Source organism: Pleuronectes platessa, chromosome 24, assembly GCF_947347685.1.
Source record: "Pleuronectes platessa chromosome 24, fPlePla1.1, whole genome shotgun sequence".
Classification (NCBI taxonomy): Eukaryota; Metazoa; Chordata; class Actinopteri; order Pleuronectiformes; family Pleuronectidae; genus Pleuronectes; species Pleuronectes platessa.
Window position 1 is genome coordinate 1863138 of NC_070649.1, and position 17920 is coordinate 1881057.

The 17920-nt window shown below is 46.5% G+C and overlaps 1 protein-coding gene across 1 annotated transcript in view; it reads right to left on the minus strand.

Annotated features, from left to right (window-relative positions):
- Positions 1 to 2737: 2737 nt before the first annotated feature.
- The window catches only part of ahr2 (aryl hydrocarbon receptor 2), a 48079-nt gene continuing 32896 nt past the window's right edge, over positions 2738 to 17920 (minus strand). Inside the window, exons 3-11 of the mRNA XM_053417388.1 lie at positions 9335 to 9537; positions 8717 to 8806; positions 6866 to 6992; positions 6654 to 6790; positions 6366 to 6568; positions 6122 to 6231; positions 5893 to 6034; positions 3855 to 5622; positions 2738 to 3755 (exon numbers count right to left, since the gene is read on the minus strand). Of these exons, the coding sequence (XP_053273363.1) occupies positions 3669 to 3755; positions 3855 to 5622; positions 5893 to 6034; positions 6122 to 6231; positions 6366 to 6568; positions 6654 to 6790; positions 6866 to 6992; positions 8717 to 8806; positions 9335 to 9537 (2867 nt within the window). The 3' untranslated portion in view covers positions 2738 to 3668. The remainder of the gene's footprint in view (positions 3756 to 3854; positions 5623 to 5892; positions 6035 to 6121; positions 6232 to 6365; positions 6569 to 6653; positions 6791 to 6865; positions 6993 to 8716; positions 8807 to 9334; positions 9538 to 17920) is intronic.

The window sequence follows — 17920 nt, forward strand, 5'->3', positions numbered from 1 at the left end:
AGTATAAAAAATAGATAATATGCTAAAGTGTTTGGATAATCCTGAAGAGTAGAAGACCACCAGGGGCAGATACAAAAGAAAAAGGTATATTTATGTGACCTTGACACAAAAGTGGTCGAAACGTTAGCGTGTGATCACTTCACCTTTAATATGGTGAGCATGAACATATTGACTCAACATTCATACACTGTTAGAAGCAAAAATATTGAAGGCAAATCCACAAGATATAACAAGTTGAAAAGTTACAGAGTAAAAACCATCATAACAAGAGATTACAAGTGAATATGCTGTGCAGAGAATGTACAAAAAAAATGATAGTTGTGAGTCAGGTTAAGCCAATATGATGATAAAATACACATTATATGTCGTATTGGGGTTTTGAAAAAAATTAAGAAGACAAATATAGATATTTATATACAAGGTACACAAAGATACTGCATTTTGGAGCCTTGAATTTGAAAAAAAAAATAAAAGTACAATGGCTTTGTCTTTTTTTTTTTATCTAGGAGCAAGCAACAATATATATTTAAATTTCTATATGCAGAATATTTTGTGAGTGAAACAGAGAGAGAGAGAGAGAGAGAGAGAGAGAGAGAGAGAGAGAGAGAAGTTGAAGTGCGCTGCGGGAGAGAGCCCCCCCCCCCCCCCCCCCCCAACGAAACGCTTAATTTTGTACTGAGTCTTAAATATTCAGCCTCCGATGAGGAAACATCCACATGTGATGGTTTACGAACTTTTGCTGAATCGACGACAAAGACGCTCAGTTACTTTTGTTGTAGTTGCTCGCTGCTGATGTTTAAAAAAAAAATCACATGAATTTCACAAAAGAATCTCGAGAAATGTTGGGGGGGTTTGTGTGACTTTATTTAAATGTCTTCTATTTTTACAACTGCTTCAGCTCGGTTTTCGATTCTTATTCCAAATCCTTACATCCAAATCATTTTGGTGCCTTGAACACAAACAAACAAACTTTGTGGCCTTTTCAGAAGATCCACTGAAGCATCGCTGCAGATTTAGATCATATAACGTTTTTTAAAGAATAATAGATCTGAGCCGAAGCAACTTTAAAACTCAATCGGCCTCCACTGTTCTCACTGCCAGTCCGTGCTTTACTACATTACCCATAATGCAGCTGAACGAGCCTCAGAGAAAACAGACTCACGTCACATTTGAGGATTTCCAACATGTAAACAGCGTCAACATCCACGAGCGGATAATGAAGAGAAAACGCAGATTTTTTAAATCGACTGTCAAACAAGTTGAGTATTTTTCAGCTCTTTTAAAAAGGTTCAAAATAAAGTGCTATGATAATATAGAGAGATAAAAGTTCTGCTGCATTAATTCCTTTGTTTGCTTCTTTGACAAACAGCTGGATAAAGTTCCCGGGTCCGAGTCGGACTTTTTACATGTTGCTGTGGATTTACATGTTGGAAACCAGCCATCACAAACTCCCCGTGTGACGTGAACGCAGCTCGACACAAGATCTTCTACGTGAAACTACAAATACAATCATTCTGCTCCATCTCTCATCGTTTCTCTGTGTTTCCACAAACTAAAGAAATCAGTGAATCCGTAGATCTGAGTCTGATTTGTCCCTTTGGTATCCTCGAGTATAACAAGCGTCACACATGGCTGCACTGACTTGTTTGGGGTTTTTTAAGTCAAGTGTTCAAGTTGGTTGTGAGCACTTTGCTAAAGTCTAAGTCACAACTAAGTGTTTGTTGTCAAAGGTTCAGAAGTGCTGAAGAGGAAAAGTGATTTTACGGCTCAGTACTGGATGAAGCGACCAGGTGTGACACAGCGTCTCTTTTCAATCTAGTGCTGAGTAAAGATCCACAGACAATCGAGAAGAGCTCGTTTAAAAAAGGCACTTGACGTTTCCAACCCTGTTGTGTGTGTGTGTGTGTGTGTTTTGTTTAACTTGCAAAGTGTTTTCCATTTTTTTTCCTCGTTTAAAATATACAATAGCTGCCTTTCACTGTTTTACTTCTGCGTTCTCGCCGCCGGACGATCAGCGTTGATACATAAAGCACAAGACACAGAGCGAAGGAGAAGAAAACGGAAAGCTGAGAATAAAATACAAGTATCGGAAACATTCTGGTTTTTCATTTTCAGGTTCTGCTATTTGAGGAAGTGTAGTTCGACTTTAAATACAATATTAATGAAATAGATATTTAGTATCCATTTAATTTGGGCTGTATTAAAATAATAAGTCATTAGAATGACTTTATAAGAGCATCTTGTTGTTTTTGTTGCATCTATCATCACCAAAACCTGTAGGAACTCTTCTCTGATAAAAGTATTCGTGAATTATTTTCACTATGCTTTGGCAATAAAGGGAATAGTGCATAAATCTTTAAAAAACTGGCGAGTGAAGTTAAGGCGAGGGCGAGTTTCACTTTGGTTTCAAACACCAATTTCCACCACACCTTTTCTCTGCTCATAGTCCGGATGGAAAGGCTTCTTTTTAAAATTGCAGATAATTGACAGACTGTCTCTTAAAGGTTTCAAACAGTCTGTCAGGTTAAGGCACTGTCTACATTTGTTTTTCCTCTATAACAAGAAAACAACGACACAGAAATATTGAAGAACAGAAGAAGAAGAAGAACTGGCTCAGTGAAAAAGATCGGACTGCTTTAAAAAAATCTAGAGACGAACTAACAAGCAGCTGGTTTCACTCGATCATCTTGTTAAAAAACGGTCTGTTAGTAGGATGATGCTGTGATTTTGTTGTGCGTTTCTTTTTTTATAGATATATATATATGTGTATATATATATATTTATACATACCCTGTCTGCAAAGCAAATCTCCCTCAGTGGGACAGTAAAGAGTTGAAATGAACTAAATCGAGACGCAATTTGAAAAACAGCAAAACAAGAAGACGTCAACACATTTCATCCTTCTGAGAAAGTAGAAAAGAGGAAGAGCAGGAGGAGACTCCACCTGTGGGTTGATCTGATCCACTGTGTGTGGGACAGTGAAGCTCAGGGACCAGACCGGAGAAACATTCGCCCAAAGCAACCAGTTCTACTTCCTCCTTCGAGTCTTTTCTCATCTTTAAACATCTCCAATTTGCACAGAGTGTAGAACGGGCTCACTGCTGCCCCCTTGTGGAGAGACACCACCCGCTGTTCACGCAGCGTCGGCAGAATTAGCTGCTTTTTCTCTCCGCCACAGTGAATTTACTGAAGTTCTTCTCTCATTGGTCAACACTGAGAACAAGTGGGACGATTCAGAAGTGCTGTGTGGTGATTGGCTGACGACAGCTGAGCTGCAGCCAATCCTGTGACAGTGTTTTGCCAAACGTACTATTTCTCAAACTTTGCACAAAACAAATCACTGATGAAGTTTTTTTTGGTACAATCCAATCAGCTCCAAGAAAAGATTTCATTCTTCTTCCATGAAAACAAACTCTCTTCCGTCCTCCGGAGACGTCTCCTCCTCCTCGTCCACAAACCAGCCGTCCTCAGCCACACTTGAATTTTTAAAGCTTTCATCACTCTGTCCTAATTGGGAGAATAAAGAAAAAGAGAGAGGGGGACGTGTCCTGTTTTCTCTCCTCCTCCTGTCCAGGGGCACGTTTCTGTTCTTCAGTCTATTCCGTTTCATGTTTAGAGACAGGAGTCTTTTTGTTTTGCTCTCGGTCCGGGTGGCGAGCGGCTCGTCCCTATTTGTTCTCGGAGTAGTACAAGGTGTCGCCGGGCAGCGAGGGGAACGGGAAGCCTTTGTTCCCGAGGACTGGACGGCTGTTGATCTGCGAGGAAGAACCGTGACAGGTGAGGACATCTGACAGCTGGAGGTGTGGAATCAAGAAGATGATAAAGAACTAAAAGTCAGTTGAAATGATTCTTACCTGCGTCTGTTCAGTGAAGTTCAGATACTGCTGCTGCTGCACCAACAGGCCGTTCAGGTCCAGGCTGCCGGGCATTTGGCAGGACAGCGCCGCCTCATCGGGGTTCGGTAACGCCGGCATGCCCAGCACCGAGCCTCCTCCCTGGTAGAAGCAGGCGGGATTGGAGAGGATCTGGTTGTTGCCGGTTGCGTTCATCTGCTTGCAGGCGTTCACCTGACCCAGGGGCATTCCGTTCACCGGCACCGACACGGGGGCGTTACCGAACATACAACTGCTCGAAGGGGCCAGAGGAGGCGGCGGCTCCAGGTTCTGCTGAACAGCAAACGGTCCAGTGGGAGTCTCTGGAGACCTGAACACGGGTCTGCCGTTGACAGTGGTTTGTGGCGCAGCGACTCCAGGAAGAGGATTCCTCTGAAGTCCTGACATTTGGTTGAGGCGGGCGCCCATTTGTTGGCGTCCACCGGACATGAGCTGCTGCTGCTGCTGCTCCAGCTGCCAAGACTGTCTCTGGTTCTCGCTGTTGTGTGTGTGAAGTGCAAAGTGGCCCTGCAGGCAGCTGGACGGGGGAGGAGCTGCAGGGAAACCGGGCTCCTCTGAAATATTCTGGGTGTAAGTCTGAGCAAAGCTGTTGACTTGGTTGGAGTTTTGGACGGAGGAGTTCCATCGGTTTCCCGGGAAGTTGAACACAGGGTTTAACTTTCTGTCTCCGCTTTGGTCCTGGAGGCCGATCGGCACGCCGGGCATCATCATCTGAACCTGGTTGGGCACTTGGTTTGGGTGAAGCTGATTGGTCGGCCTGAACGCTCCCAGGTTGTTCTCCTTGGCAGCGACTTGCAAGCTCCTCAGTTCGTTCTGTGTCTGAACACGAGAGTCCGCCAGCGAGGGGGTGAAGGTCACCGGAGCGCCCACGATGCCGAGGCCGACAGGCGTGGGGAGCATCTGCTGGGAGGCCATCTGCTGAAGGGTGGGGCCGTTTAGAGCAGAAGACCCCAACTGAGGAAGATCCATGTGGGTGAGTTTCATCGTCTCCAGGACCGGCGCCGTTTGTCCGTTCATCATCAGACCTCCGTTTGAGATCAGCTGGCTCTGAGGCTCCAGGGGCCACCCGAAGTTCTGCTCCACAGCGAGGCTGGGGTTCTGGATCGGGTGGTCCAGAGTGGAGAAGGAGGCTGGGATGTCCAGCTGATCTGGCAGCTTGAACCCGCCCTCCTTCTGCAGCTGCTCCTCCACGTACGACAGGATGTCGTTGTTCAGGATGTCGTTCAGGTCCTCGCTCATTTCAGACGAGTTGGAGCTCATCCTCAGCAACATGGTCTCCCAGCTCCTGATCTCCTCCGGCTCCACGTCCAGCGTGCCGATCACGCTGCTGTCCCCGAGGATCTGCTGCAGCGTCTCCATCATGTCCTGAACCATGGCCTCCGACTTAATCAGATTGCCCGAAGGTTTGGGTGAAGCGTGGGGCCAGATGTCTCCGGGCACGCTGACGGTGGCGTGCGTGTCCTTGAAGGCGGCGTCGTTGAGGGAGCTCATGGAGTTGGTGTTGTGTTCACAGTAGATGGACTGGTCCTGGCTCAGTATGCAGCCCAGCATGGAGTTGGGGCTGACGGAGAACTCGTCTATTTTCCTCTGCTTGGGGCTGGAGCACATGTCGGGCATGTCGGGCATGTCCACGGTCGGGGTGTTGTCGTACAGCAGCGCCTCCCCGGTGGTGAAGTTGAACGGCAGCTGCAGGCGTCTGAGACGTAGCTGTTCCTCTCCTTCTTCATTTCTGCAGAAAATAGAAAAAAGACTGTTACATGAAACAATAACAGAACCAGTCTTCTGCTGTTTATTATTTCAAACTCAATATTGTGGATTTTAGGAGACGTTACAAAACGATTAATCCCCCAAAAGTTTGAATTACTTCTAAGAAGCTGAAATAGGCAAATATTTCTGTTGGATTCAAAACAACAATTGATCAAGCGATTGTTTATTTAAACAAGTAATAATTGTGGTGTATGATGGGACGTCCCCTCCGGCTCTTTGGGTGTTAACTCACGTCAGAGCTTTCTGCCGCACCACGATGAAATCCGGTTTCCCTCCTTTGAACACCAGCCTGGCGTTGGCCTGGACCCACAACCACAACCCCCCTTTCTTCAGCAGTCTGAAGGTGGTGAAGCCGCTTTCTCCGGTTTTCATCACTGGACAAGACACAGAAAAAAAAAACAGTCAGAGAGAAGACAAAAATGGTGCCACTCACAGACGTGGGGGTGTTTGTGGGAGCTTACTTTTCAAGTGGTTATCGGCGCAGTACATCATGTCTGCAGCGTGGATGAAGTTGTAGCCTGAGCCCCGGTTGCACAGCTCTGTCTCACTGTACCCTAAAATCACTTTACCCCTGTGGACAAGAAACACAACAACATGAGAGACTGGGTCCTAGAGCTCAGATTCTCAGTGATTCAAATATAAAGTCAGTAAAAGAGTCATTGTGTGTTTCCAGATGTGCGGGTCAGTGTGTGTGTGTGTGTGTACCTGGTGTCGATGCCCAGGGGCGTGAAGTCCAGCTGGTGCTTGGTCTGGAAGATGAGCGTCTTGCTGCGGATCTCCAGGATGGACGGCGGCTGCAGCGGCGTGGCGATGGCGAACAGAGCGAGCTGCGGGGGAACCAGAGTCCCGTTCTCCGACACTCGGTTCTGACCGTGGAGGAGCTTCAGGCGGCCGCGGAAGTTCAGGGCCTGAAGACGGACACGAGACAAGTTCACACACAAGCAGAGGCGAGGAGGAAGACGTGCGTTCATCTAGGGGATCGACGGCTGTTACCAGGAAGCCGGAGGAGTTGTCGAGGAGGCAGCGGAACCGGCAGCAGAAGTTCCTCTCCAGGAAGGAGGAGTTCTCTGGCGGGATGGCCTGGGGGTCGTAGTTCATCACGCCGGTGGTGATCTCTGCAGAGTTCTCACCTGTAAACATGATATTCACATGGTTAGGGACCTGGCGTTGAAGCCGGGGTCGGCGGTTCTCCTGTGGTCACTCACCGGGACTGTCTGCGCTGCTGTCTGATTGGCTGGCGTTGGGCTTGAGGGCGAAGTGGAGCTGTCGTCTGAACAGGGCTCGGTCATCGGTGTGGATCAACTCGAAGACGCTCTGATGGACCACGTCCGACTGGAAACACAAGTTACTCATCATGAAAACTTTTATTTTACAGAATCAAGCAGAGAGGAAGTAAATTTACGTATGTTTTGTTTGGTTAAAATGTTAAATGCGCGTGTTTGCGTGAGTCAGACAATTAAAAGTCCCTCAAAACTCCACACAGAGGCTTTCAAAATAAAAGAATCCAGCTTGATTTATCCTTATCAAGTAGATGTGACCTTTGCATGTCAAAGAAAATCATGTGACCCCCCCCCCCCCCCCCCCCCCCGAGAGTGTAAATGACGTCTCTGTCTGTCACCACTGGCTCTTCACGGCCAGCACATGTGATCATAACAAATGTTAAATAATGGAATGGCCGCCTGTGTGTGTTGGCGCACATGTTCCAGACTGGCCCTCCTCCAGGCCGCCCAGTCCTCGGCTGGGTGGCGAGCTCCATCCCGACCCGTGTTTGCACTGGCGAGCTGCGTTCAGGACCGATGATGTGAGTGTAAACACTCCGCAGGGGGAACAATGCCCCGGCGGATGAATGCCACTGATTTAAGGCTGGAAAACACAGAGACCCTGTTGTGCTCCGGGAGCGAGGTGCTGAGCGGACCACACCTCGTTCTCTTACTCAACCGCTGACAAACAAACCAGAGACAAAGCCGCTTGTCGGTCTGAGCTGAAAAATGGCTTCTCCGAGTTCAAAACACGCCTCAAGTCTGGATTTGTCAGCACGAGAGGTTTGTGAGTTGTTGTTTTTAAAAATCACTGCAGAGACAGAATGAAGTGCCTGAAATGCCTCAGAGCTAATTTCACGTTTCATCTCCTTGAAACTCAAAATAAAGAACAAGCTGCACATTGGCATCGACAAATCAGTTTCATCAGTTTCCTCTTTTTCTATCTGCGGTGCGATCTCGCCCGTCTGCTCTTTATCTGCAGCTCGTTTCTTCTGGTCCCCGCTCTGTAACTGCGCTTAGAGCCGCTCTATAAATAAAGTTTATAACAGTGGTAAACAGTCCAAGCAGCTGGGGAATCGTTTCCTTCCCTGATTAGCATCCTGACTTCAGATCGTCGTGGAAAAGCTGCGAACCTCCAGTTTTTCATTCTCCCACGTGTTCAATGTGTTATTCTAAAGGAGCAATACAGTGTTTTTTAAATGTTGGAGCTCTTTGGTCTCCCTGTTTCTATCAATGCAACATTTATTTATTTGTTTACAACTTGTTATTTTTATCGTCTAGGTCTGAATCCTGGGAGGAGGAACGTGGGTGTGCTTGGAGACAGTCACAGCCTCTAACTGACATAAGAAGAACACAATGTTCACTGTGACAGACTCAAATTTGCAGGAACACAAAGTGAAAGTCGCTGCTTCACAGACAGAAGGACTCCTGCAATCCCTGCAGCGCTCAGATCGTCTGAAAAGGACGTTTCATGAGGAACAGCAGAGGTCAGGAGGTCGATGAAGTGAAAACACCATGTTGTGCAGGGACGAGTTATTCCTGAGACCGGACTGGTCCTCCCGGGTCAACAGCATGTTTTCCTCACGTGACCTCGAGGCCGACAATAGATTTCTATTCGAAACAAATCAATTCTAAACATCTCAAACGTCCCACTCAGCAGAATCTCTGAGAAACAGACTCTCATGTGTTTCTTGTCCACAGGGGGAAGTGGGTTCCAGTTACAGTAAGACAGAGCTGTGCATAACTTCCTCAACCCTGAAGAAGAAGTGCAGACTGTGACTGTTACTGTGCTCTTACCTGGTGGAAGCCGAGGAAGTCCTGGATGGTCGGGGACATGTAGAAGACGTAACCTTCAGCCGTCACCACCAGCACGAAGCCGCTCAGCGCCTGTGGACCAGAGCACAACATCCTGTCAAGCTAGAGACGAAGAAGAATGAAGCCAATTAAAGAAATTAAACATTAATAAAAAGCCCATAAACTGCAACTAAAGTCAATAATGAGATTTAATTCCTTTAAGTCTATAAATGTCATTGATCCACAGACGGAGTTTACAGATCCCTGGTCGTCCGGGCTGCACCAAACCCGCTGGAGCTCCTCCGATCCAAACACATTTATTTTGGTTTCATCTGACCAGAGAATGTGCTGCCAACATTCATCCGGCTGCTTTTCGTGGCTCTTTGGCAAAGCTGAATCTTGGAGTTTCGTGCGGCGTTGAGAGGTTTTCTCCTGTGATTGGTGGCACGGCTCTCCCTACACCCGCTAACCTCGGCTCCAGCTGCGTTTCAGCTCGTGTTCGGGAGCCGACAGAAGCTTGGACACGTCTCACGGCCACTTTGTTATCACGTGGGGCCGTGTTGCATCAGACAAACTAGCCTCGGAGAAGCAGGACTCGTATGTTTCCCTGTGAGGTGTTACCTGGAGCAGCAGGTCGCCCTCAGAGAAGCTGACTCCGTCCATGGAGGTCATCTGGGAGCAGAAGGGCATGGAGGAGGAAGAGGAGGAGGAGGAGGAGGAGATGGTCGTGGAGATGGGAGTCAGCGCGTTCTGGACTTTGCCCCCAAGCATCAGGTTCCCGTCGCTCGTCCAGCTGGAGCCGCCCTTGCTTTTCTTCATGGTGGCTGGAGGTGAAGAGGAAGGAAACATGTCACACTTTGTACTTTGCAAAACGCAGAACAGGGAATTCATCATCATCATCATCCTCATCATGTTTTTAAACTTTAATTCCACAGTTTATTTTCAATTTGCATGTTTCGTCCACAGCAAGAAAAACAGGAAGTGAAACAACTTTGAGAAACAACTTTTACTCTTGTCCACAAATCTGTGAAACCAGAGGAAACGGTTTTGTGCGACTGCGACATCGACTCTGCAAGAGGCCGAGTGACGGATCTGTTGAAATGAAAAGTGTGAAGTGAGAACAGCAGAAATGAGGAACATCTCTTCTCTCTATCAGGGTGGAGCTGCCTGATGTTTCCTGTCACTGTCACCCATCCTCCTCGTCCTACTCGTCCTCCTCTTCCTCCTCTTCCTCCTCTGGCACTAATCGAGTGCTTCTCATCACCGAGAGAGAAAACTAACTGACCCCAGCAGCCGAAAATATCCTCTGAGAGGAAGCAGGTGGATCTGAACAATTCAGATGATGATGGAGTGATGAGGAGGAGGACGGACACATTTATGGAACTAAATGATTTGTATGAACATTTTATTTTTGCCGTCCTCTTCTTTTCCAGCATTGGAGTCATTTTTTGATCAAATCTATTCTCAAAGTGTCCGACTCTTTGGAAAGAAGTCAAAGGTACAAGTGTGAGGTATTTCAATCAGCTCTCAGGGTCACCGCGACCTTGAGCTTTGACCTTTGACCACAAACATTTGATCCTTCCCTCCTCGAGTCCCACTGAACGGTTTTACCAGATTTGAAGAATTTCCCTTGAAGCTTTTCTTGAGATATCGTGTTCACAAGACGTGGATGTGAGGACAGACAACATACCGCCTCCGGCCACTAGGTGTCACCAGCGTGGATTATGCACCATCATAATCGTGGTTTTTAAAGTTACTTAAATTAATAGGCTGAGATAACATGTGCAAAGTTACGAGTCTCTCTCTCTCTCACGTACATACACACCCACACAGACACACACACACACACACACACACACACACACACACACACACACACACAAACAGACACACACTGTCTCTGGGTGGAGGCTGGCTCAGCCCAGGCTAAACAAGGATAACAGGCAGAGCCACAAAATTACCCGTTGGCCTTGGTGTTTTGTTTTTTTACGTCTTCCTGTGGACTGAGCTCAGCGGGGAGCCGCAGATTCTGGAAGACGAGACTTTGTGTGAAGTGGTCGACGGACGAGACTCCATCGATCTGCTTCTCACACCAGATCCTCGCCAGTCATTTCAGAATACTGGACAATAACCGTCAGATTAAAAGTTATAGGAATGAATTGTTTGGAGCTGTTTCTGTAGGAGGCAAGTCATGAACCCATGACACGCAACTTGAAGGGAGGTTTGTGTCACATATAGATGTTTCATTTGGAGTATTTCTATTCTTAAATAAACTGAGGAGGTTTTATTTAGAGGAACTTGATTTTATTCATGGCTCATGCAGAGAAGAAACAAGAAACCAGTGTGAAATGCTTGTTCGGGGCTTTTTTATTTTGTTATCACTAAGATTTGTAAGATTTTTACATTTTACCTGACCTCTGATCTGTTTTCTTGTATTTTTTGGGGTTCCTGGATGTGTAAGACTTTCATAAACTGAGAACTTAAAGCAGAGTTTGTGCTTTAAACTCTACCCAGTGCATGTGGAGCAGCGGCAGATTAAACGGACACTAACTGGTCCAACATAAAACGCAGAAGATTTATGGTTTTGCAACAGGCTGGTAAAGACATTTCTTCAGTCGATGTGGTTTTTTAATTTCTTCTCGTCCACTGCCGTTTCAAAACGACGGCTGACATGAGCGAGTGGAAAGCGGTTTCATTTATTATTTATTTCAGTTTTGGAGCCTCTTTAATCAGCAGGGACAGATGGGAGACGTCAGGAAGTTTGATGTTTGAGAGCGAGAGCCTTTTATTTTGATTCGTGATTCAGGGAGAAACTGTCATTTCTAATCTTTCATGATCTCTGAGGTTTGTGTCGAGGCTCAAACGTTCCCTGGTTTCTCTCTGCTCGCTGCTGCAGTGAAACAGAGGACAGGAATATTTATTTCCACATTTCTAGGCTGCAGAGATTCAGTATGAAGACACATTCAATCCAAGGGCTTTACTTAAACCAAACAATCCTGGTCTTTTAGGAGCCTCGACACAAATCAAGCGTTCTCTCTCAACCTCGCATGAACTCGCTCTCAGTGACGAGTGTGAAGCTCTGACGCTGGGAACCCTGAGGCTTTCATATACGCTTTAAGACTTTCTCTCTTTCACCAACATATGGAATCGACTGAGCTGAAGCTGCAGCTGTTTCACACACAGCACCACGGAAAGAAGGATATGGAAAAGTCAAACAAGTCTCTAAAATGTTGACACGAGTTTAAAGCTGCAACTAATAATCATTTTCTCTGTCTTGTTTGGTCTATAAAAAGAAATATATATAAAAACAAAGCAATGACAGTCATTTTACTGTGGTCTAAATATCATGCTTTTTATTTGAGATCGATTTAAACCGCATTATGCAAACAACAATCTCCTGCAGGCAGATGAGGGAAATGCTCTGGTGCCTCCACACGCAGCTTAAAGACGTCATCACATGTGATCAGGCGATAGACAGAGCCCTCCGCTTCCCCCACAACAAGAATGAATGTTCGAACTAATATGGTTTTCATATTAAATCATCAGAGGCCAGTTAGGGGTCGGCTGCAGGACGAGTTAATCATATTTCCCCAAATGTCTCAACTATTCTAATCGCGACCTCCTGGTTGAGCCACATGAACGAGGCGACCACATGAACTGGTGAATATGATCAGAACCCAGTGACAGCAGAGAGTTTGTAGAAAGAGACAGAAACATGCAACAAAGGAACAACTGAACCAGATGGGTCGGTTCCACACAACAGAGCAGAGGAACTTCAGCGCCGTGGTTCAAACTGGACCCAGGCTCTGTACCGCTGCTTCCTGCGTGAGGACGACCAGGTGGAAAGACGTTTCTAAAAGCCAGCGTTTACACAAAGGTCGAAGCGAGAGGACGCCGTGCCAGGAAATGTAAATTCTGCGGCTGCGGGTTCAACGTTTGCAGAAGAATAACACAGAGCTGCTGGATTGATCATAAAAATATGAAGGGAACACGTAATCTGAGTTATGGAACCGTTGGAACAATTTCTGCTGGAGAAAGAAAAGAAAGACGAGGGTTTTGTTTTGGTGAGACACATAAATCCACCAGTTAAAGAGACGGAGAGAAACTTTATTACACTGAGATGCCCTCTCGTGCTGATTTACACCGCTGTCTGTTTGATTCCCTCTGATTAATGGTGCTGCATACCGCTCACGCTCCCAAAGCTTTGTTTCACTGGTTCCACACATGTTGGCGGACGGCCACCCCGAGAGCTCAGGCTCCAGAAATACTGATGATGCAGCAGCAGCAGCAGCAGCAACATGCAGCAGCAGCAACATGCAGCAGCATTATGCAGCAGCAACATGCAGCAGCAGCAGTAGCAACATGCAGCAGCAGCAGCAACATGCAGCAGCAGCAACATGCAGCAGCAACATACAGCAGCAACATGCAGCAGCAACATACAGCAGCAGCAGCAACATGCAGCAGCAACATACAGCAGCAACATGCAGCAGCAACATGCAGCAGCAACATGCAGCAGCAGCAACATGCAGCAGCAGCAGCAACATGCAGCAGCAACATGCAGCAGCAGCAACATGCAGCAGCAGCAACATGCAGCAGCAGCAACATGCAGCAGCAGCAACATGCAGCAGCAGCAACATGCAGCAGCAGCAACATGCAGCAGCAGCAACATGCAGCAGCAGCAACATGCAGCAGCAGCAACATGCAGCAGCAACATGCAGCAGCAACATGCAGCAGCAGCAACATGCAGCAGCAGCAACATGCAGCAGCAACATGCAGCAGCAGCAACATGCAGCAGCAGCAGCAGCAGCAGCAGCAGCAACATGCAGCAGCAGCAACATGCAGCAGCAACATGCAGCAGCAACATGCAGCAGCAACATGCAGCAGCAGCAACATGCAGCAGCAGCAACATGCAGCAGCAACATGCAGCAGCAGCAACATGCAGCAGCAGCAGCAGCAGCAGCAGCAGCAACATGCAGCAGCAGCAACATGCAGCAGCAACATGCAGCAGCAACATGCAGCAGCAGCAACATGCAGCAACATGCAGCAGCAACATGCAGCAGCAGATTTCAATGTAAAACATTCTTGCACCTGCTCTGAATTTTCAACATTTATTTTTCATAAAACAAATGCAAATCTACATTCTGGACCAGATCTTGGCTGAAAAGCTGCACTCGTCTGTTTCCTCACACACAGACAGGTTTTAAAAATCAGCTTGAAAACCTCTCGTCTCTCAGATTCCGAACCTGTGGTGATTTCCCGTCATGTGTTGTGCGTTGCGTCAACATGCGAGCTTGAGTAACAGCTTCATGTTAAAACAGACTCATTGTTAATCCCGTGCTCCCTCACTCCCCCCGCCCGCTGCCAAATGTTTTACTGCTCCCCCGACGCGCTCGGCTCAGACTGCAACGTGATTTATGGCAAAGCACAACAGAGCCAATGGATTTCATGCAGTCTCACATTTCAAATTTAAATACTCAATCCTCTTTTCTTCTGACGGCCGACGGCAACACCACAACCTGGGCTGTTTGCTTAAGAGATCCCACGGCTAATAATAATTATTATCAACAGTAATAAGACATCGTAAAATTCAAAAGACAGCCTGGATGCACACACTAACCAGAGCTCACGAATCCTGACAGCCTCTAATTACACTGGAGAGAGAGATATACTGTATTTTATAACTAGAATGGCACCAAATACAACACATTCATAAATATCAGTCCTCTAAATAGGCTGAGATTTTATATTACATCTATTATTCCGTGGAAAATCAATAAAATGCTGACTCAGATCAATGCCTATATTTGATCTGCTTGCCCCATTTTCCACCAGGTTCTATGGAAATTTATTCTGTACCTTTTGTGTAATATGGTAATAGTACAAAGTCCGGCTTTGAAAAAATGTTGATCACCCATTTCTACTTTATTCTTATTCTTATAATTATTACACATCATTTCCTCGAGGATCCGTTAACCGAGATCCGCTCTCTGACTAAACCTGTGAAATCACCTGGTGTGGAGATGGGCAGCCACACCTGGTGTGACATCGCTTCTGAAACCTGACCGCACAAACATACACACACACACACATACACACACACACACACACACACACACACACACACACTCATTGGAGATGTAGGAGTAACGGACAGCTCTGACACACAATATCATTCGTCAGCAGACGACACCTGGGGACTAGATTTAAAAAAACACTCCTCCACCGGAAGAAAAAGTGACATTCAAGGTCATTAAAAGTGACGAAGGTCCAAACGGAGACTGAGCAGGAACCAACTTGTGCTAAATGAGACACTTCATCACAGTGTGCAGCTCTGGATAACCATAACAAGTGCAAATATGAACCAGTCGTGCATATGCATAAACAAACAACATGTGGTGTGTGGGTTGTTTACAAATATTGAGTTAAGATGTATGTTACCCAAAACTAGACACAAGAATTTTCTAGAGTGTACGTCTTTGTCTTCGGTTTCACTGCTGCCTTTCTGTGGCTTTGGTGTAAGTGTGTGATTGGGGGGGGGGGGGGGTCTGTATGGGCATGCCCGGAGTTAGGCGTCTGACGCACACTCGTGTACACTCATAGCTGAAGGCGATCTGGTTTAGTGGTTCAGCATCACAGTGCAGGAACAATGAGATATTTTAGTACAGAGGGGAGATGGTGAGAAAGAAGTTTGATTAAGATAAGGCCGACGAAACGAAAGAGGCGTGGGAGGTATAAATATAGAAAGTACGACACAAAGGGAGAAAGAAGAGACAAAAGGACAAGCTGCTCTACTAAGGGAAAAATACTAATTATTCTGGAAGAAGTACACAGACAAAAACTACATAAACAAAGACAGAAAACCTGAGAGGACCGAGGCAGGTGCCCTGAGGGACCTCCAGGCTGCTCTCTGACATGGTGAATAAAAACTTTACCCCCCCACCCTACCCTGAGTGTGGAGGTTTAACAGGGAACAGCTGACTCCTACCAACCACCAGAGCCCTCATAAAACAGGAGAACCCCCCCAGAACCACCACCACAGCCCCCTCCACCTCTTCTCCTCCCATGTCTTCACAATGAAGACGAGGCCCTGAAGCGCTCGGTCCGTCCCACTCGCCGGTTTCGTTTTCTGATCAAAAAGCGTCACCAACAAAGCCTGTTTATTCCAAATGCTCTTGTGGTTCCACGCTGGACTTTAATGGTGCTCAGATGTCCCGACAGTGAGTTTACAGGGTTGTAAAGGAGCTAAAAGTGCTTTAAGAGAGTTTGAATATTGACATGACGGAGACCTACCTAAACGTTAGAGTGCAGCTCGGGCCAAACCTTTCCCGACTGAGAATTAGCTGAACCGGACCCGAGCCTGATGTTTTCTGAGATTACAGGCGTGTGCAGATCCTGCCAACACGAACTTGAATATTCATTAACCCTGTTTTTAAGACCTAATACATCATATTTGAACGTATTTACCGATGTTTGAAGGCCCTTTGGAAACCCTGTTAAAACATTTATAACAAAAACTTGCTGCTTCCCTCTGCAGTGATATGATAAGTTGATGCTTTTCTTTTTGATTCATATTCAGAGATTGATGGATGATGGAAAAAATCGAAACTAGATCCTCCATGTTGAAACCTTTTGATTCCTTGTAAGAACAAATAAAAGCGATGGCACTCAAACCCACAACGTGGCAAATCCTCTTGGGCTGGTGCGAGCCCCTCAACCCGCCACCCCCCACCTCCCCGTCTACTCTCTCTCTATCATATTTATCATATTTGCGAAAACACCCGCCCTCCTTCTCTCTCTCCTCCCCCTCCAATCCCTCCATCTCCCAACACCCGCTCTCTGAGGCACTTTGTGGTTTCTCTCCACTTTGAAACCCAAGAGCTGAATGGAGTCATTGTTCTTCATCGCTTTGGACTGCAGCAGGATGGAGGAGGAGGAGGGAGGCGGGGGAATGTGTGTGTGTGACAGGAGATCAGCATCATGCTCTCTCTCTCTCTCTCTCTCTCTCTCTCTCTCTCTCTCTCTCTCTCTCTCTCTCTCTCTCTCTCGCTCTCTCTCTCTCTCTCTCTCTCTCTGCAGGTTTGGACATGAGCGGTGAACAGGACGTGGAGCGGCACAGAAAGAGGCCTTGTCTGGTTTGGAAATGGAGCGCGGGTTTCGGGTTCAAACGTTGCCCCCCCCCCCCCCCCACTTGCTCTGGGGCTTTAAATCATCTCTGTGTTTTTAACGTGTATCATCTGTTGTCTGAACTGTTTCGTTTCCTGTTTTTCTGCCGTGGCTTTGATCCGGGACATTTCGCTCAGTGTGGCTCCCACACAGCGCAGACCACATGTAATACACACTGGAAATAAAACACACTTCATCCCCTGTAGTGGGCGCTGTCACACACTGTCGTCATGAAATACAACCCCCACACATTTACAACATGCTATATGTACAGATATATCAAAAGTAAGGAAAAATGAAATGCTGCTTTAATGATAATGGTTTGATTAAATTCTGTGACAGTATAGTTTAGATGAAAATAGAATTTGCACTGATTATTTATGAATTAATCCCATCTGAGAATACCAGGACATAGTTGAAGCTAAAGCGTCGGATAAATAAGTAACATAAACTTTTATGAATTGATTTCATCCATTCATTTAGTCCCTTTACAAACTCACTCACAACACCAGTCATCCGAAGCCTTGTTTTTCTAACATTTGTCATTGCACTTTGTTTTCTTCCTTCACTTCCTTACAAACCACAACTATTTCACCGATGGCCGCGCCCCGATGATGAGCACACACAAAGACAACAACCTGTCCACGGGAGAGCAAATAGAAACGATTACAACCTAGAAGCCTCACGTTGTGTGATAAATCATGTCCAGAAAAGTGTTCTCTCTGCAGAACATCATGACGTCACATTGTTGTCATAATTAGCATATACATTCTTGAGTTATAGCCAAAACAACCTGTTTCGTGAGGTCAGCGATCGTGAACTTTGAAGAAATTCCTTCGAGGCATTTCGGAGTCATCGAGTTCAACAGAGCGAGACAGACAGACGGACAGAAGACATCTATCTATCTATCTATGACGCCTCCAGTCCACGGCGCTGCACCAGCTTCAGACCTCAGTGTTTAGATTCATATCGATGGATTTTCTGTCTTCAGGCTGAGTGGTAACTTCCAGCGCTGTCGCTTCTCTGACTGATGATTCCTGCTCT